Source organism: Marmota marmota, unplaced genomic scaffold (assembly GCF_001458135.2).
Source record: "Marmota marmota marmota unplaced genomic scaffold, marMar, whole genome shotgun sequence".
NCBI lineage: Eukaryota > Metazoa > Chordata > Mammalia > Rodentia > Sciuridae > Marmota > Marmota marmota.
The window spans coordinates 7,153,896-7,181,245 of record NW_026000283.1 but is presented as its reverse complement, the minus strand read 5'-3'; the positions used below and the strand labels follow the sequence as shown (position 1 = coordinate 7,181,245).

General features: G+C 38.2%; 1 protein-coding gene across 3 annotated transcripts in view; it reads left to right on the top strand.

Annotated features, from left to right (window-relative positions):
- The window catches only part of Gria3 (glutamate ionotropic receptor AMPA type subunit 3), a 269,270-nt gene extending 246,477 nt beyond the window's left edge, over positions 1 to 22,793 (top strand). Inside the window, exons 14-16 of one of the 3 annotated variants that reach the window (XM_048797096.1) lie at positions 12,792 to 12,906; positions 15,427 to 15,674; positions 20,592 to 22,793. In XM_048797096.1, coding sequence (XP_048653053.1) covers positions 12,792 to 12,906; positions 15,427 to 15,672 — 361 coding nt within the window. In that variant the 3' untranslated portion in view covers positions 15,673 to 15,674; positions 20,592 to 22,793. Of the gene's footprint in view, positions 1 to 12,791; positions 12,907 to 15,426; positions 15,686 to 20,591 lie in introns of those variants that run through there. The other 2 variants (XM_048797097.1, XR_007344989.1) reach the window with 2 other exon arrangements.
- The last annotated feature ends 4,557 nt before the right edge of the window (positions 22,794 to 27,350 follow it).

The window sequence follows — 27,350 nt, the reverse complement described above, 5'->3', positions numbered from 1 at the left end:
ACAACCAACAATCAAGCTCTTTTTTCCTCAGTTAGTACTGCTGCAAAGTTTATCAAGTAACTTTATTGCCAGTTCACAATTTCCAGATTATCTGAATTTCAATATGTAAATAGAAAGTATTTCAGCAGATCATAAATGTTTCCGACTTCTTGATCATAGTCCTATCTACCAGCCATCTTTCAAATAACTTTTCTTGGTCATTCCTTCAGTCAACCTTTTGATATAAATCAATCCCTTTCTCAACTGTGGATAACAGTGCTGCATTTCCATAATTGTTTATTCCATTTCTGGATTATAGAGGAGCTTGTCTTTATCTTCTTCCTTATTGCTATCTGCTGTTTTCTGAGAGTGAGCAAGAGAAGGAGAAAAAAATGAATCTGAGTCCACTTTACCATTACTTAGTGGTGTTGCTAAACACGAATCAATGGAGAATGAGAGAAAAATGGCAGTGAAGTTCATCAATTTGGAGCTCTCTAATTAATAATTTTGGGATAAACTATACAGGGACCAGTCTAAAAGTTAACTTTATATTAGTAGGGATGGGGACAAGAGAGGTTTATTAAATAAATGAAGAGTTTAGACTATATTGTCAGTTGAATTTGTCCTTAAGAGAACAAACTCTTTTGCAAACACTAGAAGCACTTATTAGATATAATCATAATCATTACAAATTTATCTGCTAAAATAGTTCTCACAAGGACCTCCACTAAGGCAATGTCTTATAGTCAGTTTGAATTACAAAATAGACCTAAAGTAATAAAACTGTCGTTCTTCAGACCTATTTTGCAACTCATGACTTGCTTTACTCATTCAGAAAATCCTTCCCCTCTGTTATTCCAAATCAGTGAGGTTTTACTGCATTAGCAAAATGGCTTGAGAATTATACTTATTTATTGTATTCTATCCCAAGTTAATGTGACAATTGACTGTTAAATGTACTGTCATTTCATACTGAAAGTGAGATCCAGAGATGGTGGTGACTTTGAGAAGGTCACACAGCTAATGCTGTCACAAACGTCTGCTGAATTCCAGGTCACCTCTTGTGATATTATTGCAGACAGCAATTTATTGCATCTACCTACCCAATGAGCAATGTGAATCTGATTGCATGTGAAATGTTTCCATAAGAATCAGGTTCTTTCTCAACAAGCTTGGTTACTAGGCAAATGGCATATTTAAGCCATTCCAGCACTCAGTACTGATTACTAAAAATGACAATAATCACAAAGCCTGACATTTATAAGTGCTTTTACTTTTTCAAAAACACTTTCACACCTATTATCTCTGAAACCAGGAGGAGAAGAAATACCTGTATTACTTATCTCTCAGTCTGGGCTCCTGCAACCTTTAAATAATGATGAATGGGCAATTATGTTAAATTGTTGACTTTGTTCCTCTCAGGCATGAGCTATTATACATTCTGAGCCTATTCTAGAAAAGTTACCTTACTAGCAAAAGAACCAGCAACCTTCCAAGCTGCTGTAAATGTGCGAGTACTTAAAATAATGCAACAGATATTTTATTTATTTTATTTTTTCTGAATACAAGAAGTTAAGAATAAGGTCAATGACTAGGGCAGCCCTTGAACCAGACCCACAGACTAGAACCAAAACACAGCTTATATTCACCAACTTCTCAAACATGGGCTAATAAGGCCTAAACAAAGCAGACTTGATCCTTCCTTAATGGACTATAAATGTATAGCAAAGATCATGGAAATTAGAGCTGTGATTTGGGATTTTTTAACCTGCAAATCACCCTTTTGTGTTAGTGCTTTATTCCAACATGTGTGCAAAAGCAGTAATTAAGAGCCAGTGGTCATTTCAGCGATAAACCCATATCACCAGGGGTTTGTGACAGAGCAAGTAAAAGTCTGTCACTGCAAATCATAGAAGAATGGGGATTTAGCTGGGAATTACCGTATAGGTATATCAGCCTCCTTCCACAGCTATCTGTTGCTTCAAACTCCCACATTCTTCTGGTCCCTCCATCTACTCATATTCATTGCCTTACTTTCAGGAAAGGGTGCCAGTTTGGCTTTCCCATCTAGTTTAACCCTAGTAAAGGGAGAAGGATGTATGAAACAAGCTATTTGTGACTGGGGTGACAAGTTGTTGTCTTATCCTACCTCACCCTAGATTTGTACCTGGCTTTAGTTTACCAGGGATTTAAATAGACTCCCAGTGCCATATTTTCCAAGGTGAAAAATAGCACATATTGTGTGCTTTGTGGAACAATAAAACAGAATGTTTAAATGAGACCATTCTGAACCCATTGAGTGCAATGAGAATTGTACAGTACGTGGATTTCTTAACTTGTAAGGCATATGGGGGAAAGAGGGACAAGGAAGGGCTACACCATTAAACCTCCATTATTTAAATAAATTGTAGGACATCATTAGGACTTACAGAATATTGATATAGAAATGCAGTTAAAATATATAGGAACTAGAAGAAACTAACCAGTGTGCATCACCCACATTGGAGAAAAAAACTTAGGGACTTTGTTTTAATAGATTTGAAAATTGCCTGCAATTAAAATTAGATGTTTCTTTTCATGTGGGTGCTTTTAAAGTACCTAAAAAAGTTTGTTCTCTTAAGAAATTCAAACATGCTCCTCCTCCCTATCCCTAGCAATCTTCTTTTAATTCCATGCATTTGCTTTTAGCAATTCATCTATGCAAAGACAGTAAAATGTGACACTTTGACACAGCCTATTTTCAAATTCCCTCAGCTTCTTAGTGGTACATAGATGAATAATGTTATGACCATATTTCCCATATGTACAAATGAGATCTTCAGTTTTGTGTGTATTTCATCTTCTTCCTTTTCTTCCTCTTCCTCTTCTTCTTTGTATGTCTACAATTCTCCTTTACTGTGCCACCGTCTCTTAATCACTTCTCTTCCACACCCAGAACAGTCTGACACTCTTGGGCCTTAGGTAATGGATATGAATCTGCATCTACATTTACCTACATAAAAAAATGGACCTTTTACTAGTAGGAGCCATTCCTAAAGATAGACATTTTGGATGCCCAAGATTAAGGTGGATCCCAATGACCCTTTATTGACACTGTTATGTGCATAGGCAAGAATCATTACAGCTCGATGGCACTTCCTGGTCTTAGCAGATGTTCCGGTGAATCCCCAAGACTCTGGTTTGGGATCGAGGAGTAGGGTGAGTATATTATGCTCTTCGTTGGTTTGCATGTTTCTGTGCTGGTACTACCTCCTGGAAGTATGAAGAACCTGACAGTTTTATTTCCTGATAGTGATTAAATTTGCTGCTTGAACTTGCTAGGTCTTCCTCCCAAGAACAAATCCTCACGTTCTCTCAGATGGCTGCTCCAAGCAAGGAACTTGTTGCCTTGAGAACTGAACAATTCCAGTGGCTGCCAAAACCATTGATTTTGCCAAATGGTGTTAAAAGATAAATTCTTCCACCGGGGGAAAAAAAAATGTAATCCAGAAAGAAAAGATTTTTTAATTATTCCATTCTGTGAATTTTAAAAATTGACTTTGTGGCCTTAACATGATTTCTGTGATTAGGACATAATTGTTTGCCTTTGGTGATATCATAATAACATGAATGTGTTTCTTATTGACAAATAATGAGCAAATGCCCAACATCAGAACTACAGAAAGAGCAGCAGGAGTGAAAAGCCTGAAGGTAAGAATGCTGTTACACAATTGCCAAAAGGAAAGACACCGTTGCAGTGGCAAAGATTGAAATGGTATATTTCCATGCCCTTCCTGCCCCTTGAAGACCAAAGTACTTGGTTTCCTTTGATTTGGAGAGGTTATAGAACCATTGTCTGAAAGGTAGGATAGACATGGAAAAGAAACATGAAGATTTGATTTAACTGAAATACATTTTGTTAGGGTGGGAGTTGGGGTTGGTGGAGCAGGGTGGGGGAAATGTCTTTTATGGAAAACAATTGAAATCCATTCTCTTTTGACATTTTAGAGAGCGGTATAGCATTTGGCCCTTGGCACATGAGGCTTATACCCATTGATCAGAGATGGCAAAAGTGTGGTCCCAGTGCTAGATTAACCGTTTTGCTTAATTTCATCTGGCACTGAAGCAAATATTTCTCAAAATATAGACCTAAGGCAATAGCATACTTTACTCTTAAATAAATAAATAAATAAATATATATATATATATATATATATATATACTATATATATGTATATGTACATATATATACACATACATACACATGCTATATATATACATACATATATATATACATATACATAGTAAGACTGCTAATGTATCCTGTCTAGCATCACTGCTGGAAATGTAGATGTGATGTGTGGATGCTAGAATGTGTGCTAGAAGTGGGTGGTGTGTACCTTGGCATGGCAACCAGTAGCTGGCTTTCAGATCCGATATATAGACACCATTTGTTGTAATCTATGTTTGAGTATAAGCTAAGACTGATTATTTTTCTATGATTCCTGGAAAAAATGGCTATTAGAGAAAAAAGAGGATGATGGCACCCATTGGACTGAACTATCAATGCATATTTTGCCTAGAATCAGGGAAATAAGCTAGATGTCTTCAGAAGCACTCATCATTTGAGTTCCTTGTAAACTCAAATGATGCTTGCATATAACATCAGAAGTTAAAATCTGTGGTCTAATGACCTACATGTCTTCAGAAACATTCATCATCTGAGTTTCTGTCTTCTCTTGGTGCCATTGGAAGGAACTATTCTTAAGAAAATACGCTTATGCATAATAAAACCCAACCAAAGTTGATAATTGAATATTTAATGTATATTAAAATAGAAATTTTCAAGTGAATCATACTAATTATATACTTGAGAAAATATCTGTGGACATATTTTAACCAAAACTAGATTCTCCAGCTTAGTATCTTCACTGGACCCCTTGTCTTTGTCAGGGACAAATTGGTAAGAAGTCTTCCCAGACAAATTAATGATGTGATGTGAAATAGTCTACAACTGATAATGGTTTTGGATTCCTATTCTAGAAGAAGAAGTTGAACAGAGGTCTAATTTGGCAAAAAAAAAAAAAATCCTTCAGGGAAATTCATAGTATGTGGAATCAAAGGTTCTATTTCTTTGAATTTGAGAGGTTATCATTTGGAAATGCCTCTGGCTTCACCCACATGTCTCAAAAGTTGCTTCTGGGAATGCTGTGTTAGCCCAAATGCTCTTCAATAGGTTTCCATCACTAGCATTGTTAGGCCCTTAGTAAAATGACTCACAGCTTTCAACTCCTAATGTTATATGCATGCATTATTGAATTTGCTCTTTGCACTTATATTAAATTATGATCCCATTATCAAGGAGTTAAATAGGTTTGAGCTACATTTGTGAACTACATGGTTATAAATACTCTTTCAGCAGTGACTTTTAGCAGCCTAGCACTACATAACTCTGCAAATCATTGTAACTGCCCCTGTGGAATTAGGGTTACTTGGGTGGCCAGAGTCTGGTAATGCCAGCAGTCATGTGTGCACATGATCCCAGGTTGTGGAGAAAGTTCAGGGTGATCCAAGGGTAGAAAGATTGAAATGACTTAAACCTTCATTCTCTTGAAATCCTGCATGAAGGAAACCCTGTGAAAAGACATGGGTAGAGATTTCTTAAAAGGGTTCCAGACACTTTTGAACTGTCATAGCCTCTAACAGCTGCTATATAGAGAAATAAATCCCTTCACTACCCATACCCAAGTTAACCTACAAAAGAGAATTAGTAAATCCTATTATTCAGCAATGATTCTTCTTTTGCTTGATCATCAAGTGGCTGCAACTACATAAAACAAGACCAACCTAGGCAGGGATGTCTATGCCTGCCCACACACGCCTGTATATCCTGAATAATACTAGGACTTCTCCAAGAAAGATAAGTTATTAAGAACGATGACTGGTCACTAGTGATTAAGAAAGGCAGCTTGTCATCATGAAATCCTGAAATATCTTCTGGAAGAAAAAAAAGGTCAGAAAAAGTGAGGATGACCATTCTTCCACCACTGATATTTATGAAGTCATTCATAAAAACCCTGCATACCAAGAAGCAAGCATTAATAAGATAGAGCTTTAGATATGGGGTACATGGGGGAAGGGATTCCCACTCAGGCTGTGATCAGTTTCCACTTTCATCATCCAGATACTGTGTTGTCAGAGCAAGTTTCTAATTAAGGGTGCAAATGTACTATTCATGCTCATATATTTCTTCTACTTCTCTGTGATCGTGTCTTTATAACCTACATACTTACACATGTATGTATCCCTCCAGAGGGTATCATTGAAATCTTCCATATCATTAATTGGGCATTTTCTCTAAAGTATCCCTGCTCAGAAAGAAAACTGAGGCCATTTAGAGTAGAATATATCCCACAGTCTCTCAAGTGGATAAATCCTACTATACCTGGGTTCCTATATTTTTCAGTTTCAGAGCCATATCTATCGTATAACTTCCCCTCTCAACCCTTCCAGGATCACCAGATTATTTGGAGAAATCAACTTGGTAATTATTCACAAGACCCAGTTTTCTTCCTTCCCACCCCCAGTTCAACACTCTCACATCATCCCGTCAGAGTTTCTTTGTCCACAATAAGGAACCCAACATGGCTCCAAGCTACTTTATTTACTACCTTCAAATATTTTCTGAAATCAAAATTTCAAAATAAATTGGGCAGTTCCTTTGAAATATCTCAAAAGTCTTATTTACTTTTTAAATAAATAACATATTTCACAGAAAAAAAAACAACAATGATGTTCTTATCCTAAAGCTGTCTCCATATGTAAGGTTTATCATCACTAAAATAACACTGATTCTTTGCAGTGGCTGGTTGCTACATCCCAGCAACTGAGCCTGGAATCTAGACAACCAACATCTGGAGTGGCTTGATGCCTTGGGCTGTGAGCACAATCCTCTGCAGCTGAGTTATTGCCAGGTGTGAGTGACAGAGATAAGCAGAAAGTTATATCATCCAATAATCTTTTCTTCAAAAATAGAACTCCTTATCAAAGCATTATGAATTACAGTGTTGCCCCTACATATAAAAAATAAATAAATAGATGGCACTCCCATGACTCTTCTCCACTCAGGAATCAACATCCTGACACAAGTTAGCATTACTTTCATATACTTCTAAATGACTAATTCACATTTGCTTGTGCCCGCTCCATCTGATTAGTAATGATTTATATGACTTACATGCCATAAAACATTTTTTTCTTAGGGGAGCTTAATATTCTTTCTCCAACATCTAACATTTTTTAAACAAAATACAATGCAGAGTTGTAGTTTGTAAACAGTCACTCATTGCTTCATTTCCCACTTTTTAGGAAGTTTTTTAAAAATTTATTTCAACAGAATATGTTGCTCAAACTTAAAGATGTGAGATTATCATAGTGGAATTTCATATATCGATGAGGAGAACATTTTTGGGCAAAGCAACATTCCCAGACCCCCTGAAATGATATCATAAAGCCCTGCTACTTTCTCCCCTAAGGTTGTTGACCTGTGTCTTGTCTTAGGAGGGCTGTACTCAGCAAAGTTCATAGCAAGCCCTTCAGAGGGAGAATGCTTGACTAATTTCCATGATAGGAATCTGACCTACTTTGTTTAATTCTTTCTGTTCTCTATTGAGGTGAATACAATAAATATTTCTGAATTATAATTCTCTCAGGTACCAGTTAAGGGCCTGCAGTAATTGCTCGAAACATTACCCTGGAGACACATTGCTGCATCACAGTAAAAGGCCCCAGTTGCAAAATATGCCCTTGTGAGGTTGGTAGTTATTTGGAGAATGGTGGTCCCTGAAGGAAAAAAAATCATTAGGAACATTCAGAAAAGCAAAAATAAGGAGGGCTGTTACTACCCTTTTGTGTGTTCCATTGGTGAATGCACAGTACTGAGTTCAGTGTATACTAATTTGACGTGTGGCCTGCCCCATAATTTGCTGTAGAGGCTTGAGCAGATTGATTAATCTATTTGTGACTCAGTTTCTTTACATACAAAGGGGGGACCAAAAATCTGCCTTCTTGGCATGATTATTAAACTTGACTATAATAATTATATGATAACTATGAGAAGTTACCAGATTGAAAAATAAAAAGCTAAAAGACAGCTATCAATTTAACAGATATTTATTGAGAAACGCATCCTAAATGAGGATATAGATGCATAAGCCATGATCCCTGCCCTTGAGAAGTACATGGTATAGAGGGACTCACAATATATGGACATAAATAATGAGGCAAGGTTGAGAATGATGGAAGGAAGAGAAAATATTGGAGTGAGAGACAAAACGGCTTCCTGGAGAAAATGACATTTTAAATGACCAAATGTCCACCAAACTCCCTCTTCTTCAAAATATCGATGTGTGTGTGTGTGTGTGTGTGTGCGCGCGCGCGCGCACATGCATGTGAATTGGGGAAAGGATGTCAGTACATTGGGTTGATTTGGGTTGGACTAGGTAATGCAATCCAGTAAGATTCAGTAAGAGAGAAAACAATGTAGATAAAAGCAGTTTTTCTGTACCTTCTTGGAAATTTAGTCTATCCCACAGCAACATGGAGTTCTAGGAGATTTGCCTTTTAAAGTACTTTCTTTTCTTGGCAGCTATCCTAACCTTGTTAAGTGGTATTATCTGTGATTTCTGATTACAGCTTTTATGCTCCTTAGCTGTGCTGCTGCTTGAAATGTTTGTTTTTCTCCCTCATTTTTATTTAGAAGTTCCTAAATGCACATTGGCTCCCTGCCAGATTTCATAAACCCTGTGATTTTTTCAATCAAAGACTAAATTTCTTAGGGTGTATCATTTGTCAGCATTCTCTCACATCCTGGGGTATCTCAGAGGAAATCTGGATGATTTAAGGCCAGGTTTCTTGGCCCCAGCATTAACGGCATTTGGGGACCTGATAATTCTTTGTTGTGGGTGCTATCCTGTGCATTATAGGATGTTTAGCCACATCCCTGGCCTCTACTCACTGGATGCCTATAGCATTCCCCCACCCAGTTATGACAAAAAAAAAAAAAACTCCAGATAATGCCAAATGTCCTCTGAAGGACAGAAAAACTCCTAGGTAAAAACCATTGCTCTAAGGTAACCTCCATTGTAACTGTGGAGACCATGGGAGTAGATAGAAGCTACTAGCCATTCTGTGAAAGACACTGGATGACCTAAGGTAGGAATAGGTCATTTGTCAGAAGTAGGATGGTATTTTGCTAACATGCTAAGCCTGAATTTTAGTAAGACTATATAGTGGGCATCCTAGAATAGACCCCTGCACAGGTAAAGAGCCTGTGCTTCTCCAAAACTAGTGCATCTTAAACTTATGGTCCCAGGACCCCTTATACTCTTAAAAATTATTAGAAACCCAAAAAGCTTTTTTTTCAGTGCTAGAGATAGAATCCAAAGATTTGAAAATGCTAGGCAAGTACTCTGCCACTAAGCTATCTTCCCAGTCCCCCCAAAAGAGTTTTGGTTATGTGTGTTATGTCATTAATATTTACGCATCAAAAATTAACACTGAAGAATTTTTAGAGAATGTACTCATTGATTCATTTAAAAATAATAAATCCAATATATGTTAGCATAAATAATATACTTTTATGAAACAATTCTATTTTTCCAGTCAAAAATAGTAAGAAGAGTGGTACTATCCTATACTTTTACAAATTTCTTTATTATCTGGCTCAATATAAAAGAATGGGATCCTCATTTATTTTTCTTTACTCAATCTGCTGTGATTTTATACATCATGTGGCTTCCAAGAAATTCCACTGTATGATATAAAGGCATAATAGTGAGAAGGGCAAACAATGTCTTAGTAGTATTATAAAAAGTTTTGACTTCACAGGCCCTCTGAGGAAAGGATCCCCCAAAGGACCCTGGGGATCCCCCCAGGGGACCCTGGATCCCATTTTGGGAACCACTGCTCTAAACCAACATGCTATACATTTAACAATCTAGCTCACTTAATGGTTGACAAATGTCTTTAAAAACTAGGATTTTTATAGAGAGTAAAACCTCTCCATTGGACTACAGTGTGAGTACCTTTTATCAGACTTCAACTGCTCTGTTCCTAACACCAAATAGAGCAGCAGTTCTGAAGAAATTGAACGAAGTTAATTCAACAACATAGGAGTTTAAAGGAGGACAAAGCCTGTTAAGGTCTTAGTCAGAGAGCAGTGAGAGGACACTGTGCCCTATGTAATTAAAAAAAAAAAAAAAAAAAGAAGCCATTGCCTACAGCTTAGAGAGNAAAAAGAGGAAACAGGAAAAAAAAAAACAGAAAGGAGGAAGAAGGGGGGGAAGTGCCAAGGAGTCACATTGGCCAAATTATATTATTATATTGTGAGCATGTACATATATATATATATATAAAACAACAACTCCCACCATTGTGTTTAATGTGCCAAAAAAGTGAAAAAAAAGTAAATAGGAAAATAAATAAAATATACACACAGAAAAAGAAAAAAATCCATTAAAAAAAACAAACAAAAAAAGAAAGGAAAAAGAAGATGTTTTGTACTTTTTCTTGTGGTCCTAGTAGAGCCCAGGTCCCCTCTGTCACTGGAAAACATTCCCCTGCATCCTGAGCCAACTTTCACATTGCTGAGTCTCATGTCATTGGTTGACTTTAAGGCACAGCATTAGGGGAGAAGTGGTAGTGATGAGATAATAAGTAATTAGTGAAGGAAGATAGAGAAGGGGGTTAGATGGTCAGGAGTAGAGAAGAAGGCACTACAACACTGATCTAAGGGCCATAGATGGCTTGTCTGTCCTTTAAAACTTAAGACTTAATTTTCACTGCCAATAATCTGTGAAAGAAGCTCAAACTTTTGAATACCTTTTATTGCTTTGTATTCCGAGTAACTCTGGTTAGATTTGAGGAACCCAGGATGTTGAGCATTGATTGAAGGAACTTGTGTAAAGATATAAAAGGACCCCAATTTCCTTGTGAGATACCAAATGCAGATACTCTTACTGCCAGGCCCTGCATTAACTAAGAAAGTATCACCTCCCTGCCACCAAAGGTTTATAGTTTTTCGAATCTCAAGTACTCTGAAATTGCATATTACTTTAAAATAATGATACATGTCTTAGAATATCTCAAGATGAGATGGCCCCTGTGCTCTCAACAGCAAATGGGGAAGAAAGGAAATAGGTTTTGGAACTTGGTATAATAGAGGCCAGATGTTTGTGCCTGTAGGCAGTCTTGTCAGTAAATGGATATGTTTATGGGCCCAACTTATCCAAAATAAGCTAAGACACTTTAATGCATGTTCAGGGTTACATAAATTTGTCTGATTTTCTTCTTTTAAGCTAATTGACATTCAGACCAACATGTACTAGTATTGGCAATATTGTTCACATGAATCTGAACCCACTATAGTCTCATCATAGAATTATGCTACACTCCCTATGTAATACATTTTTGCCCAAGTTATTAGAGATTTTTCATTTAAAATTCAATAGCTCACAGGACACAGTGGTGCACATCTATAATCCCAGCAGCTTGGGAGGCTGAGGCAAGAGGATTGTGAGTGCAAGATCAGCCTCAGCAACTTAGCAAGGCCCTCAGCAACTCATCCCAAGGTCCTGTCTCAAAATATATTATAAAAAAGGACTGGGGATGTGGCTCAGTGGTTAAGCACCTCTGGGTTCAATCCCTGGTACAAAAAAAAAATCAATAGCTCTAAGAAGAAGACAGGGTAAAGGTCGTTATTCCTATTTTACAGCTGAAAAAAAAATCTCTGAAAGAGAAAAATCTTTCTCTTAGGACTTATTGGGTTTTACGTATTTGCCATGTGGCTCCCAATACAGTCCTTATACTTTAAGTAGTGAAGGACTGAGGAGCAGTTTCCTGGTCTCCTGGTCCTATGTTAGCTTCTCAGATGAGGGAGTCTTCTTATAGTAGGAACTATTCCTCTACAGTGCTACCAATAGGGGCATAGTCAGTTTGCCATTTTACATCATGCCATATTAATATTCCATCTTAAAACAATCTGGCCCACTGTCTGGTGATCTGTGTTGACCACAGTCATATGATCATAACAGATAGGCAGGCAGCAAATACTACAGAAACAGTCCATAGGCCAGTTCTTATATCATCGAAAATAATTCTCTTATGCAAAACTCAGAAGTCCATATCACACCTTTTAATACTAAGACCAATGTGTGCCTAAATTAGAATGCATGTTTGTGAAATAAGGACATGTATGTAGTACAGTTCTTTCTGGGATCATTGCACTGGGTAACAGATTTGTGTAACAAGAAACACAACAAGGCACATTATTTATGTAGGGTCTATCTTCTGTTCAGATTCATCCATTTGTCTCAGTTCACAATATGGAAATGCTTCCCTTTCTGGCCCCATCACCTCTTCCAATCCTCCCATAAAACTTGCTTTCTGTCTGGAAGTACAACAAGACACCCGGTTAGATCAAACCTAACATGCCTCCGTCACAAAGCTACTGCAAGCTGCCGCTGACTATTGTCACTTGAGGGGAGACCCTCCTCACCACACACAGCCTATCTGAGGAGTGCCTTTTTTTCTATCCTCATTATTTAACAGTGTGTGCCGATTACTCAAAGCGATATGGGCAGGCCCTGGTAAATATAGCGTTGCTGTAGTGTTAACTTTTTATAAGGTAATGCTCAGGTTGCCTGCAGTGTCTAAAATTACTCTGTGGCCAGGGCCCCCTGCTTTATCGCTTTCTATAGTTTTAAAGTAGTTTGAAGCTTGAATAACATAAAATAACATAATATAATGTTATTTATGTTATTTCCCACGTGAAGAACGCCTGTAAACCTTGCAGTATTGAAACTCAGTGAACAAGGCATCTTAGACAAGCTGAAAAACAAATGGTGGTACGATAAGGGGGAATGTGGAGCCAAGGACTCCGGGAGTAAGGTCAGTCGCTGAAGGTCTTTTTGTACTGATTAGCAATCACATTTTGACCCACTGTTTATTTTCTATCCCAAAACGGCTTTCCTTCCCAACACACACTCCCTGACACAGTGGGACCCCTTTATAACACCAGCACTAAAGGAATAAGGCAAACACCAGCCTCAGAGACCTGCCACATAAAATCAATTGTTGGACTCTATAGAGCTGTTGTTATGATTAGGGAACTTGATCTGGCCCACTGTGTTTCCAAAGCTATAAAATAATGAGCTGTGTTATAAGGGGGTTTTACTGTATTTCACATTTTGAGAGTTCAAAGATAAAACAACAACAACAAAAGATCCAGTTGTGACAGTACTTTTTCTTAACCTCTTATAGTTCCAGAGACTTTGTAGTTGTAAATACCTTTGGTTATTAATATATTACATCTGTCCCATATGAACAAATAACAGACTGGTCTCTGTAAACAGAATGATTAGCTCCCTCCCAGCTACTGTTGTATTGAATTCAGCATCTATTTGGATCTTGAATCTCATTAAGTCTGTCACACTTCTCTCTTCCAAAGGTGTCATTTGAATCTGTACGTAATACTTTTAAAATTTAGTCGCATGCTCCTGAAAGGTATACATTGTCAGGATAACATCACATTGATAAGCATGAAACACTCTTCCCCGCCTCCTTCCTGCCCCCCTTTGCTCCCCTAAGAAAGTTCTTTTTAGTTTCAGTTTTTGCCTTTTCCTTTTTTCAAACTAATATTGTGGTATCAGTTAATTCATTTCATGAAATGCCACTCATTTTCCCTGTGCAGTGAACCATTTTGCTACTGGTTTTCTATGTCCCACATTAGGGAATTCTGCAACTCTTGTGAAACTTATACACATGGAACTTAAAACTGTTCTTGTTGTCACAGCTTACATGGTTTATGTTAACAGACCTTTCCCCTACTTTAAATGACATATACATATATGAATATGATAGCAGAGGGAGGGGTACCAGAAACTAGTCCATTTCCTAATGGACTGTGAAACATCCTTGCAGATAGCCTCACCAGCCTCCTTAAGGAGATGACTTGTTGTTTTATAAGTAATAGAAATTCTTACTACCCACCTAGCTGCCATACATCCTAGAAGAGTAGCCATTTGCAAGGTTGTTGTGGACATGAGGCACCCCCACATCCCCTCCCTGAATGTGATTCAATTTCAAGTATCAGAAGGAAAAGACCATATTGTCTTTACATTTACTTATTTAAATATACCAGAACTAGCTGAACCATAGTATTGAGGGTCAGCAATGGCCATCATCTGCTAGTGGTATCATCATTTAAATAAGATGCTCAAATTCACTGATGTAATAATTTAGATATTGCATTCAATTACATTCAGCAGCAAAATGGTTACATTCCCTCTAAAAAGACTACAAAATGCTATTTTATTTTTTTTTTTCAAAGAAAGACTCCTGGCCCTTGGTGTGTCCTACCTCAAGGTAGGGCTCAAGACACCAACTTTTTCTTTCCATTATTTAGTAGTTCAGTTTTTGCTTTTTCATAGAGTTAGACAGCTTAGTCAGATTTGCAGTTTGACCTGAAAGTCACTGACCGGCTTCCTCAATTTTTCCCCCATATTAAATAGAAAGCAGATAAGTGTAGTATTTTTTTAAAAAAATACTATCTATGTTCCCTGGAGTAAAAGTTAAAAAATGAGCTCAATTTAAATAAAATCATCAGTCCCCCGGAAAGCTTTCTGATTCATATAGAGCCAATCCAGGACCCAGTGGGTCCTCCTGACACTTCCCTTAAACTTCCAGGAATATCAGATGGAGCCAATTCTTTGTGCTGTGTCATTGTCCCCGCAGCACAAAGACTTGCTGCCCTAATTTTGACTAGGATGACAACTCAGCAACCAATTCCCAAGAGAAGCAATTTCTCAGTCACTGGGGAAAAGAGGATGTTTAACCCTTTTTAAACAAACCCTCATGAAGTAACTTCCCTGACAAGAATATCAGGTACCACTAATATTCTCCCCTGGTATCTTAAAGACTAGCTATTGACAAAGATTGTCACAGGGAGAACGAGGGAGAAAGGGGTGTTGTGGGGCAGAGAGGGGAAAGAGTGCTTCAAGTTCCCAAATGAAAAGAGTGTTACATATGTAGAGATTATGTCACAGCTCAACTCTGGAAAATGGTGTTTATTGAAGCCAGCAGAGGAATAAATTATGCTTGTGTTTACTCTTTTGCTCCCATGGCCAAGTGTTGTCTATAGTTGTTGAGCACCATTTTGAGGTACTAAGGGACTAAGGAATGAAAATTAAAAGATATTTAGGTGAGGCTCAAAATGGTAAACAGAAGCACAATCTACTATCTTGCTGGTTATTGTGAAACATTAGCCAGTTGCCAGAGTTGAGTCATTACACTTACATCAATGTTTAGTTATTTGACAATTTAGAAATATCCTATGCTGTTGTAATGTATGATAATGTCCCATTGCCTTCGCTTTCCCCAAGAACTAATCGCGTTGTTCATTTCTCTTAGGACAAGACCAGCGCTCTGAGCCTGAGCAATGTGGCAGGCGTTTTCTATATACTTGTCGGAGGTCTGGGGCTGGCCATGATGGTGGCTTTGATAGAATTCTGTTACAAATCTCGGGCAGAGTCCAAACGCATGAAACTCACAAAGAACACCCAAAACTTTAAGCCTGCTCCTGCCACCAACACTCAGAATTACGCTACATACAGAGAAGGCTACAACGTGTATGGAACAGAAAGTGTTAAGATATAGGGGTACGGTTAAGGTCTAGTAAACTAATTGGCTTTCCATTACTGTATGTGAAACCTTTATTTTTTTTCATTGTTTTTTTACTTTGGTTTATTGTTTCAAGCTGTGTCTTCTTTGCAACCATTATATTTCTTTGAAAACTGTGCTTTCTTGTCAGGCAGTGGTGCTTTTCTGATAGCATAGTTATAATTAAAGTACAATCTGTGACCAAAAAGGAAAAACATTCTCTAGAGCCATACTGTTCAATAGAATCATATGTAAGCCACATATATGAACCACATGTATAATTTTTAAATTTTCTAAAAGTAATATTTTAAAAAGTAAAACAAGTGCAGCTAATTCCATTTAGGCCAATACATCTAAAATATTATCATTTCAATATGCTTATTAAACAAGAACATTAAAAATAAATGAGATTTTACATTTTTATTCATATTAATCTGGAAGATCTTGGGCATATTTTATACTTAGAGTATATCTCAACTCATACTAGTCATACATCAAATGTTCTATAGTCACATGTGGCTGGTGGCTGCCATGTTGGACAGTGCAACTCCAGGGAAAGCAGCTATTCTGGAAATTATGTTAAAATTAGGAATTTTAGCAAATTAGTATAGTGCTTCCATTAGGGAGTTAAGGTCCTTTTAGGTAAGCAGCATAACTGAGACAGTTTTCTCAATCTTTGGGTTACTTTGTTGTCCCTTCCATGGAACGGATACTCAGGTAAGTAAGTGTCTCTCAAAGGACAGTCTAGGCACTAAGCTGCTGGCCAAACTCAAACTAAGGTGAACCTGACTGATATCACTGAGTCTGTCAGCTACAGCCAAACCCCACCAATAATTTGGACATGTTCAAAGGCAAGCTTGTCTTAGGATAATGTCTCCATTTTGGAAGTGTTTATAATAGAATATAGTCTTTTTGCCTTGGAGTGCACCTGCCATTACTAACATGCTTATCTAAAGTGGAACAGAAAAATTAGCAACTTCATTTCCCTTATTTTAAGTGATTGATTGACCTCATGTCAATGTGCTAGAATTTTTATTTGTGCATTTCTGTTTTGACTTTCTTATATTTCACATCATGGATCTAAATCCAGGCATTTTTTAAACATTTCATCCAAATAAGTCGTCTGTCTTTACCATGGAAAGTATCATTTTACTTGATAAAGTCGCTGCTGTCCTTTCCTCCTAGAGACTGCAACCTTTTGCCACAATATGTTCAGTACACTGAACTAACCTGCTGATAAAGTGTTTTCATTACATTGGTGGCAGTTCAACACTGTGATTAGCACTGTAATTAGCACTGTTTGCATACAAGCATTTAATGTCCCAGTATGTTTAAAATCCTTTACTTGAGTAGGTGATATAGGCCCACTACAATTGGGGGCATATTTTTTGCTTTATTTCATAGGATAGTACTTGACTGATTTTAATCTCACATAGCTTAATTATCCCAAATTCTAAAATGCTGGCATGCAAATAAATAATATACTTTAAATCTGTGTAGCAGCTTTCTAAGTATTCTCACATTTATTCCCTCATTTGAGATGACATGGATCAGGTCGTATTTTGTGTTTTGGGTAATTAAAACCCAGCTACATCAAGTGAACTTGCTCAAGAAAAAAACAACTAGGTACTTGCCATTCTTAGATTAGAACTCAATTCTTCCTTCTATAACTGTATTCTTTACTAAACCATATTTCCTCTGAGTACCCATGGCCTTGTGGCCTCCAGAAAACTTGAAACCCTACTTAGACCTTCTCAAATGAGAAACAGATCTTAAGTTTATGTCACACTTGTTTACACATGCACAAAAAAATCTTAAAGAACTTCATGAAGCCTCCATATGCTCCCATTTTATATACTCCACACCAGAATATAACCATTCCTACTTTCCCCAGAAAGAATATTTTTGAAACAAGTATATCAGGCTTCAGAATTAGGATAGCCTGTAGGATTATCAGTCATTCTATTTGAGAATCAATACCCTTACTTCCCAAATAATATACCCTCAATCTTTATAAAGCCCCAGACTGCCCCTCAAACATCATTGTGAATGTGAATCATATGGGGATCTTGTAAGATGTACATCCTAATTCATCAGATCAACAATGGGGCTTGAAATTCAACACTCTCACAAGTTGCTAGGTCATGCAGATGCTGCTATTCCAGGGAATAGTAAGATTAGAGAAAACAATCTCAGAGAACATTGACTAAGAAAAGAAAAAAGGAAGAAAGCAATTGAAAAGAGAAAGAAGAGACATAGGGGAGGATGGGAGGGAGGGAGAGAGGGTGTTTGAACAGAATGTTGTGGTCCTAAAGTGGAGGCCTGGGACATAAAACATGGGAGTAAAGCCTTATAAATTAACTTGCCACAACTCTGGCTCTCTGGTTTTCTTTTATTCATCTTGATCCACTTTTGTGGAATAAAATTCAGGTTAATTGAGACAAAAGTCACATTTCAATAAACACTGATGCCATTATGGTTACAGCCCAGTTAGCTAGCACCTTGGCAGCTATCTCTGGGATGGTAAGAAAATCTTGGAAGAGCCTCTGTAAACAAATCTGTCCTCCAAGCCTGTGCAAAGTCTCCAGACAAGAAGGAAAAGCCTCAGAAGATGCCAGGAAAACCTCACATGTGTCAGTCAAGAGGCACAAAGCAGGCTGAATAGGAAATAGAAACCTCTGTGCTGTCCTCAGCCAATTTGGTGATGTGACATTAGGGGAGTGTTGGTTAGGTAAAGAGTGAGCTCTTCACCCTTTCATCTTTTATTTCCAAAGAAGTTCTAAAATATCACCTAGTGACTTCTAATTTGTTACCTAGTTATTAGGCTTCTGGTTCTCTGTATTGACCTAGATCTGTCAGGGTCTATTCACAGGCACAAAGATGGAGAGGCTTCCTGAGATTTTTACATTTATTACTAATTATCAGAGTCTGCCTTCAGGGTTGATATTACTAGTAATTGTTCAGGAAGGATGGCTCAGGGTAAATCACCTGCAAGAATATGATCCATTGAAATCTGGTTAACAAAAGAGTACCCTTAAAAGATGAGGAAGTCACCTCTTATTTACTATGGGCAATAGTAAATGAGGATTATTGGGCCCAGGGGGACATGTGCCTCAACTTCAGACCATGTTTGGCACCCACTAGAGAAAAGATTGTGTCTTAATTACTTGATGCTTCTCTAGATTACTGACCAGCCACTAGAAGTGTGCCCCTCCCCTGCCACAAGCATGCCTTCACAAGTGACTGACCTTCTGGTGCCACAAATTCACTGAGGTGCTCCCTGAGGTTGATTCTGCTAATTGTTTCAAGAAACTCTTTCCAGTTTCCGCAATGCTGATCAGAACGACTTCAGGCTCCTTTGGCTTTTTCAACAATATTTCTGAAATCCCTCTCAGATGCAAGACCTCAAGATGCCTGAAGATGGGAGGGGTTCCATTTTTCTCCTAAGACTGTTCTCTTTAGTCTTCCTAGGAAATATTAACTTTGTTCATATTGTTGCCCATTTTCAGAATGATATATTCCTTCTGCAGCCTATGCACAGGTATACTTGCTGGAGAAGTTCTCTTGAATAAGAGAGCTCATTTTATGTTAAATGGGGACCAAATCCTGAATAAATGAGGCAGTGATATTCTTTTTCTCCAAAGAACTTTTACCTCAGTAATAATAATTTATTCTCATTTAAAAGCAGGAATCAAGGTGCTTGGGATATGGCTCAGTGGTACAACATTTGTCTGGCATGTGTGAGGCCCTAGGTTTAATCCAAAGAACCATGAAATATAAAATAAAAGCAGGAATCAGAGGCACTGAGAGGTTAGGTCACTCGCCCAAAGTCATGCAGCTAGGTAGTGACATCTCATAACCAATGGAGAAATGGGGACTCTGACTTTCTGCCACAGATATAAAATTTTTCTTAACTTCTGAAAGAGATATGACCCAGGACTTAGGGGTTCCAAGGAAGAGATTGGCCCACTTCCATGATAGTCTTTTAGGCTTCAGGTGCATGCATCTTCAACATTCTTCTTGCAGATAACTTTTATTCCAGGGTCAATGGTACATAATGATTACATCATTCTGTTGTTATCAATTTAGTATTCACTCACAAGAAAGAGAAGTATCTCCTTAGTATACAGGGAAAAGATGTAGAGGTGGGTATAGTTTGAAGAGGAGCAAGAAAGTCTTCTTCAGTTTTCTGAGTTGGGGCAGATGAATCCCCTGCAATAGTTAATTGATGTCTTCAAAAGGAGAGTGCCACCAGCAGCATCTCAATCAGGCTCACAATGTTAGGGCAAACACCCATGGGTTCCTGGCCCTTTCATGGATATCATGCTCTGGCCTCTTTTGCTATCTCTTTAAAGTCCTTGTACTATTTTTAGGCTTTAAAAACTAAGGTTGTAGGTATTTTAAAAAAATAAACAGTCACCTTTCTTGCAAGGAGCAGTAAATTTTGTTCTCCAGTCGAAATGCACTTCAATTCAGTAAGCCATAAAAGATTTTTTTACCCTCTATTGTAAATGAATAGTCTTTTGTCACAGGTTCTGTAATCAGAATACACTCTGCCATGTAGTTCTCTTAAATATCTCTTTTTAAATACCACTACAACTTCCTAGTATACCTACATTCTGAGTGATTAAAGTCTTGAGTTAGACTTTGCAGTAGACTTTGCCTGTATATTCCTTAGTATAATCAATCCAGATACTAGAGAATTATCCTAATTTAACATATTGCAAAGCATTTGCATCAAGTTGAAGAATTTAACCAGGCCTGCTGTCTAAAGCCATTTGAATAGGCTGCAGCCCCAGTAATGCCAATTTGAGATAATAGCCATCATTTTTGTTCAAGATAGATTGAGCCATAATAAACTTCTCAATTCCAAATAGAAAACCCCTTCAAATTTAAATTTCCCCTTGCCTTTGCAGATCCCTTCCCACTGGAGGCATGTGATGAGAGGAAATCACCGAAAACGTGGCTGCTTCAAGGATCCTGAGCCAGATTTCACTCTCCTTGGTGTCGGGCATGACACGAATATTGCTGATGGTGCAATGACCTTTCAATAGGAAAAACTGATTTTTTTTTCCTTCAGTGCCTTATGGAACACTCTAAGACTCATGACAATGCAAACCATCATTGAAATCTTTTTGCTTTGCTTGAAAAATTAAAATAAAAACCAACAAAAAAATGGACGTGCAAGATTCCAGTATGCGAAAAAAGTCTTATTTTAAAAAGTCAATTCAACAAAAGCCATTCTTTGATACCACTGCACAATATACAAACACCATGTTCTTTAATACACACACACATACACACAAATTTAAAATTCCAATTAAGCAAATAGGCCCATCTTAGCTAAAAGAATTAGTTCCTCCAGATTAAAAAAAAAATTAAAAAACCCTCTGTCTCCCAGTATTTGGAAAGACAGACTGGCATTTCTTCTAGGATCTGCTGATCAGATGTTTTTGGTATTTCCTGTTGGTGGTGATGTTCTGTGCATCCTATTTTCTTTCAATGTTGCTGAAATGTGTATATCTTTAGACTGTAAATGCAACACTTAAGAAAATTCAAATGCTTTGGAAAAGGGTCTAAGTGGCGACTTCTCTGTGTTCCTGAAATAGTTTTGTGAAAATGCTTTGATAACTTCCCACTTGGTAAAGGGATCAACAGAGCTTTCAAAATTGTCTTGTGTGTGTAGCAAGGGACGGGGCACTATCAGGCATACCTATCGGTGCTTTCCTAAAACAGATCCCGAGGCTTTCCAAGAAGCTTGGAATTTCAGCTCACAGATCTGTTTTTCTTGCTTCAGTGTGCATTTTAAGTCAATATAGCTGAGTATTTAGCATTGAGGTGAGGGAAATGCTGCCTATACTCCCAGATGTGTTTAGAATATCTTTCTCAGAAACAACACTGTGTTTAGCTCTGCTTTCTCTGCTAAGTATGCCTTTCAAGTGTATACCACGGAGACAGAACCGCGTTGCAAGGCGGGCCAGTGGGTTCAGACCACAGTTCTCAATCTGACTTTACTCTTGCTGGGTCTGTCTTACCAGCTGTTGCCTGTTACTGCCCATGGCTCTCCGTCAGACTGCATGTGTCCTTTTCTAGTTTGCAAAGACTAAAATGCATTCCCAAACCTACAGCTAATCTGAGGGCCTCAGCATCACTCCCAGGTCCTTGCTTGGAGCAGTTTCTCTACTGACTCTCAGAAGATCGCTCTACTGCTCCATGGGCTATCAAGTAACTAATTGCATACCTGCCGTTGGCATCATCAGAACAGTCAGAGGAAATAGTCTCCGCTCACTAATTACCTCCTATATAACGACGTACGCTTTCCGTAGTTCAGTAGTTCGCTCTCATCAGTAACGTGCATTGGGAAGTTTCCAGACTGTAAAAACTAGGAGCTCGCCTTCATTTCCCAAGTGTGACCCTTAGATGCTTAGTTGACTCGCTGCATATTTGCTCTTGTCTTCAGAAAAGAAAGGAAGAAGTCTCGTTCCAAGGAAATGTTTCCAGAAAAGTGTAATATAAACTTTCATTCCAAAAATGGTGTCATAAGCAAATAACTCACCTGTCAGATTTTAAATGGTATTTGAACACAAAAGAAAGCTGTTGTGTTTTTGTTTTGTTTTGTTTTCATGAAACTGTGATTTTCAACTTATGAATGCTATAATGTCCCAGTGTGGGAAGCTAACTCTGTGTGAATATGAAGTTGTATAAAACAAACCAACCAACCTACACACAAATGTTTTCATAGGCACTGTATAAAGAGAAATGTATGTTTATTGACTCAAATCAGTTTTTCAGAGAGGAAACTTCACTGGGATAAAGAAGCGGGTAAATTGGTTTGTTATTTAAAAAAAAAAACTTGCATGTTTAAAAAAATGTTAATTGCTTCAAATTTCTGCTACTAACTTCAAGCTATGGGAGTTTGGCAATAGTCACTTGAGGATTTTTTTTCCAATTCTTTTCTTTTTGTTGTTAAAGCTGTACTTCAGTGAACAGAAAAATTGCCAAGCAAACTAATGGCCGTAAAAGCATAAATTGCATGTGTGGGCATAATTACGGAGCCTCATTGCCATGAGGTATTGTACAAAATTTTAATACATTTTGTAAATAAAATTGTAAAGAAAGAATTTGTTTTCTGTGCTTCAATTATCTGTTTAAAATTTACCTGGATGCAGATGCTGAGAAGTTAGTATTCACTAATTGATTTCCTACCTGAAGCTTTGCAATGGATGCAATAGTCACCTTACTTGTGTTTCTCACAAAGGGTTGCATCTCTCCTCACCCTGACTGCAATGAAAGGCAGGCTCAGACTCCTCAGCTAAACCCTAAGTTAGTTTGATGTTGGGGCCTTCCATCCCCATTCTTGGCCTCCTCTACCTTTTGGGACCCCCCCCCATGTTGGAAAACCATTATTTCTCCAAGGGTGATGCAGAGTGGGAGAAGAAATAATGAATTGAGGACTCTACAGTTTTTAGAATATTTCTGAGGCAAAAATGAAAAGCTAAAGATCTAGCTAGTCTGATCTGCAGATTCTGAACATGGAATACAACTTTCTCTGATAAATTAATCAAGTGCTTAAATGCAGACCAGTTTTATATGATGCTCACCATACAAAAGAGGAGACAATGATAGGTAGAAAGAAGAAAGGATAATTGGCAACAGAGCCAAAAAAGAGGAAAGTTAGATACTAGAGAGATCAAGGAAGAAACATATCTGGAACTAGAGAGTTAGAAAGCAAAGAATTCAAGACCTTGGAGAAGAAAAATAGAAATGGAAAAAGAAGACTCTGACACAGTGGTCAACTTGGCCTGTAGTCCCCAGCAACATTATTACCACTTTCACTATCCTCTGAAATGCTGATTGGTTATTGAATTACTTAAACTTTAGAGTTAGTCTTCAACTGCTTTCCTTTTCAAAAACATTAAGACACGTGTAATAGTTCTACCAAAAGAAAAGTGATTATCTAGGGAGAAGATTCAGTGACTAGACTAGACTGATGGTCCTCTTGGGGGCTGAGGTAACCCATTCAAGTACCAAATGATGTCTCCAGATCTTCCAAAATAATAGATTTCTATTTTAACAGAAACTGATTCCTTACCCAAAGGAGAAGCTACTCTCAGGTGTTGTGGCAAATGAAAATAAAGCACTGTCTTGGTTTAGCTGGGGTTTGGGTTTTTTTCTCCTTGGAGGAAGAGAGAAGCAAAGGAGAATACTGTTTCTCAAACTGGATTCTAGGTAGCTATGTATTTTGCTCACATATAGGAACAGACTTGCCAACTAGATTTGCGAAAATCCCTTGAGCTTCAAATGACTCTCTCCCTCTGAGCACAAAAGGAGAATGACTCTTGATCTCTGCTTTGATTTTCCTGCCCTGTTAAGACTCACATCTAATCACACTCTGTCAATAGAACAATCTTCAAACAGAAAAGGCAAATGCATTTAAAGGAAATCTTGGTAGGATCATGGGAGAAATAGTGCTTCAAATTGCCTCCCTGCTGTTGAATGGGGGAAAGAGTTGACAGTGACTTGAGGAGATGAACATAAAGAAGAACAAACTGAGAAACAAGAGGCAAAACCATATTCAGATTCAATCAAGCAAAAGATACACTAATATTTTATTTCACAAGAATCAGAGTCCAGCTATAAGTACAAATACCACCAAAACCTATTATTAGGGGAAGAGTTACTTTCAAAATTGGAGCCAGATTTTTAACTACTCTGGCTATATCCCTCCCCTTTTCTCTTCACCCTGCTGGACCAGGCTTCCTGGGTACCAATTTATCATCAGATCACTTGGCAGACATGAAACTCAGCAACAATATACCTGCATGAAATTGTGGGAGAACACAACTTAACACTCCATCAGGAAATCTTTCTTGATTCAAAGGGTATTAGAAGAGCTTGCAGTTTTACCCCTGTCACTGAACTAAAGGGAGAGCACATTCTTGGGTGAGAGTTTTAGATGGCACTAAGAATTAAGGAAAGCTGCCTCCAGAATTAAAAGTGAAGGAATAAAGTGCGAGGACACATCTCACACATGTAAGACTGGGAGTCATGGCTGAATCATTTATCCTCAGTGAAGACAGAGGGCACTTAGCACTTCTTTAAAGGCCCTTGGGAGAGCATTGTTGTCATGAGAAGATAAAAGGGGGCATTTGGGGGGTATCTGTCAGTATCCCAAACCTAATGCTATGTCCTCAGCATCCTCAACAGTGAGGGTTCACAAGCCCCATTTAAATGGGTAAGATCCCCAGGCTTTTTGACAGTCATTGTCATTGTAAGCAAACATCACCTGGACAATATGGTGGGGAGAAGTCATGTACTCTCTTCCTCTGCTTACCAGATGAGGAAGTAGCAAACTTGGTACCTGCCCTCATTGCAGTCTTGGTGACACTATAGATGATAACTAGAAAGAATTTGTGTCCAATTCTCTGCTCAGAGAAAACACCATAAAGAACCCAAAAGGGAGACTTTCCATTTGCCCCTTCACTTCCACTTGCTCTTCCTAACACAATTGGGTGGAACGTAACTGAGTATCTCTTTGTTCCTTGAAAGCCATGAGCCTTTGCAAGAGAGGAGTCATACCAGGCCCCTGTAAGCCTCTGCTGAGAACCTCCCAATGACTACTTTCCTGCCAGCCTGCCCACCCTCAGAGCAGGAGGCATTGGCTTATTTGTTGACTCATGACGCCCTAGCTATAAAACTGTAAAAGAACCTGCAATGACAGCCTAAGAAATAATCCTCTCCCCATGTCAGCAGCTTTGGCAAAATTACCCCACAGTGGCTTCATTGAGCTTCAATCCTATAGCAAAACAGTTGATTTACAATTTTCCTAATAAATATTCATTAAGCCTGAACAAGTCAATTAAGCTCTGGCGGCAGCTCACAAAAAGCTTAAATATAGGCAGATGGGGAAACAACTTTCAAAATAATCCGAAACAACATTGCAGTGTTCCACCACAAGAGTGCAAAAGCTTCCCCGAGAGACCACAAACTCTCTCTGAACCTGATGAAATGCTCTAGGGCTCACATTTCCCCTTATTTATAGTATAGCTTCAGAAAAGCTTGATGCACCCTCCAACTCCATTTCCTCAATTATTGCTGTATGACTTCTGCCACCATCACTCTACAGGAACTTCCTTTGCCAAAGTCATCAACAAACTATAATTTGTACTTTATCATAAGAGCTGGCAAACTTCAGCCCTTGGGCTAAATCCAACCCACCACCTGTTTCTGTGAATAGAGTTTTATTGAAACACACCTACACCTATTTATTTATGTATTATCTGTGCCTGCTTTTACCATACAATGGCAAAGTTGGCTAGTTACAACAGTATTACCCACAAAGTCTAAAATATTTACTTAGCTGCCTTTTACATAAAAAGTTTCCCAATTCTTACTTTGCCCTACGTTGATAGTCATCATCTTATTTGACTTCTTTCCAGAATTTGGGGCTATTAACTTTTCCCATGTTAGAAATCTCTATTCCTTTGATGTATGTGACAGCACTCTTTTCTGGTTTTCCTCCTACCCTGCTGCTGCTAATATGCTTCCTGGTATCCTCTTCTATCTCTTAGTGTCAATGTTCTCCCAAATTCTACCATGTTCTTCCTTTCTCTCCAGTCTCTACACTTTTCCTAGGCACTATACCATGGTATCCAATGGTTTCCATTTCCACCTATATTATGTTGTCTCACAGCCTCTTTTTCTATCTCAAATTTCCCTCCTGAGCTCCAAACAAGTATATCCAAATACCTGAGCTGGGGATGTAGCTCAATGGCAGAGTGCTTGCCTAGGATGTGTGAGGATCTGAGTTCAATTCTTAGTACCAGAAGGAAAAAAAAATGTCTGTTAGACCCTCCTCACCTGAATTAACCCACAAGCACACCAAACTTGCTTACATTCCTAACACAGAATTTATTTCTGGTCTTTCCCTCACCTCATTGCAACCAGAGTTCCTGCTATAAGTGCCCATCTTGACTTCAAACCACATCTATGGGGACTAAAATAAAATATAATAAATCTAACACACTTTAAAAGGCAAATGTGATAATCTGAGGAAAAACATGCTTGCACTCAAAGTAGAACCCACAGTACAATAACATTTTTTTAAAAGATTCATCAGTTTAACATCAAGTTGGATAGCTAGAAAATGTAGTTAAAAGTAAACATATTGTACTTGCATCTTTTAAATCTCAGAAATATAATACGGTTTGCACTCATGTGAAAGTCAAGTAGAGTTATCATCAAGGGGTTATCAAGCCCCAGAAAAGCTAACCAAGGGCCCCAAATCACTTCTCAAAACATAATAATAACAGTCACCACTGGGGCACCTCCCACAATGTCAGAATGAGCACAAGCAGCTTCTTCACACATCAACAGGCACTGACAAGAGTCAAGAGGCAACTAACAGCAACAGGGGCAGAACAGAGCCGCCGCCAGCGCCCAGAACAGGCCCAGTGACCTGCCGGCGTGGTAGCCACGACACCCCAATTGGAATAAGGAGAGAGCAGAGCCGCCGCCCGCGCCTGCAGGAAAGATACGCAAGCAGTATGAAAAGACAAGGAAAGAAAGGACCACAAGCAATGCAGGTCAACGCAACTTTAGAAGAGGTAACAGCTGCAGCAGATGGAATGTCAGATAAAGAATTCAGGATATACATGCTTCAGATGATCTGGAGT